This window comes from Phaethon lepturus, unplaced genomic scaffold (genome assembly GCF_000687285.1).
Source record: "Phaethon lepturus isolate BGI_N335 unplaced genomic scaffold, ASM68728v1 scaffold19739, whole genome shotgun sequence".
Lineage (NCBI taxonomy): Eukaryota > Metazoa > Chordata > Aves > Phaethontiformes > Phaethontidae > Phaethon > Phaethon lepturus.
In genome coordinates this window covers 1-1831 of record NW_010563001.1, presented here as the reverse complement: position 1 = coordinate 1831, position 1831 = coordinate 1, and the positions used below count along the sequence as shown (strand labels likewise).

General features: G+C 54.2%; 1 protein-coding gene across 1 annotated transcript in view; it reads right to left on the bottom strand.

The window, feature by feature from the left end:
- EPHX2 (epoxide hydrolase 2, cytoplasmic) overlaps positions 1 to 850 on the bottom strand; it is a gene marked incomplete at both ends in the record, with an annotated part of 1821 nt that extends 971 nt beyond the window's left edge. Inside the window, 2 exons of the mRNA XM_010294472.1 lie at positions 400 to 559; positions 701 to 850. Of these exons, the coding sequence (XP_010292774.1) occupies positions 400 to 559; positions 701 to 850 (310 nt within the window). The remainder of the gene's footprint in view (positions 1 to 399; positions 560 to 700) is intronic.
- Between the last annotated feature and the right edge of the window lie 981 nt (positions 851 to 1831).

Here is a 1831-nt window from a genome sequence, read left to right as displayed (position 1 = left end):
TGTGGGGCAAAGGGCTACGGCACCCTGCTAATTGCTGGCTGGGTGACAGCCTGTCTGATGTATTGGGGAGCAGGGCTCAGAATATCCAATTAGAGATCACAGAATCACAGAATCATTAAGGTTGGAAAAGACCTCTAAGATCATCAAGCCCAACCATCAACCCAACACCCCCACGCCCACTAAACCTGTCCCGAAGTGCCACGTCCACACGTCTTTTGAACACAATGTTGAGATGCTGAAAAAGGGCTTTGATGATGATGAGGGACTGAGGAGGGACCCCGTGACGGGACCAACCATGATCCCGTGGTGGGACTGACCAGGACCCCGTGGCACCTGCTCGGGAGGGGAGCAGCACCCTCACTCCAGCACTCCTCGCCCAAAAGCCCCCCTAGCACCCACCGTTCCTCCGCAGCACCCTCGCTGCTCGCAGAAGGGGGGCATTGACCATCCCCTTGGCCGCCATCTCCTCGAAGGCACGCGCGATGGAGAAGTTGGGCGGCAGGGCGATGCCCGAGGCGAAGGCGTGCTGCCTGCAACCCTCCTCCATCTCCGAAAAGAGCTGGAAAACACCCACGCGGTCATCCCATCCACCCCCCCAAAAATAAAGCACAGCCCGTCCCGGAGCCTGCTCCCCCCGGCTCCTCGTCGAGTCCCACCCGAGTCGCCGGCGACGCTCCACGGCCGGTACCCGAGGGCTCACCTGGGACAGGGTGATCTGTCCCCTCATCGCTTTGGCATAAGGACCGTCGGAGCCGCCGGCAAACATCACCCGTCGCAAGAAATTCCTGCCAGGCAAAGGGAGAGAGGTCAGGCAGGGGGAAAATCCGGTACCGGGGGGCGTTGGGGTGCGCTATGGGGAGGGGGATGCTCGGTGCCGGGGACACGGCGTTCCCAACCAGCTGCGTGGATCAGTCCCGCTCCCTCCTCCGTCACCGCCCGGGACCGGAGCATCACTTCGTTACGGGACCGGGAAATCGCTGCCCATTTATTTCCGCTGGCAGCTCAATTACTTCGCCCTCCAGGTAGACGAGCAGGGAGTTTTGCCAAGAACAAAAGACAAAAAAAACCACCCAACCCCCAAAAAGCCCCGAATAATGCAAAGAGCAAGGTATTTTGTAAGCGGTAGCTCAGGGAAAATAATTTGCCCCTATCACAAGATCACAAAAGGCCTTCTCGGGCGGCAATAAAACAAGATTACAGCGCCTGGCTTCAGGACAAAGCTCTCCTCCGAGTCGATAAAAACGCAACTCAGTTAAAAATAAAGCAGCTTTACCTGTTCCAGCAGCATTGCTGTCACTTCTTTGTGTAATATAAAGCGAAGCAAAAAAAAATGTTTGATGGCCTGATAATCTGGGAATTTATTGCTCTATCTGCTCCGCGTCCTCCAACATTTAGTTATTTCTTTTTTTTTTCTTTTTTTTTTTTTTAATAACTCCCTGATTTTTCGTAACACCCATGTGCTGCCGGGAAATCCCCGCGTGCTGTGCGATGCAAACAGACCGAACCCGTTTGGGAGCTTTTGGGATTACTAATCCCCCAATACCCTGTATTAAATGGGGCAAAGCGTTCACTAGGAATCGAGAGGCCATTCGGGACCCGCTCGGGGAGCCAAAGCTTTGGGTTTCGTCAGCTCTGGTTCATGCACTGAGTTGTGTTGGGTCTCAGCACTGGGGCAGGGATGGGCTTAATTAATTATCCTGTTTAATTAATTATTAGTTGCTCTTCTTACTGCTTCTGCCAACGTCCCCTATAGCGATCCTATCTCTTTAGGGATTAGTTTTAACGGTTGACCTGCACCCCACATCCAGGAAAGGACCCTCCCTCTCCCCCT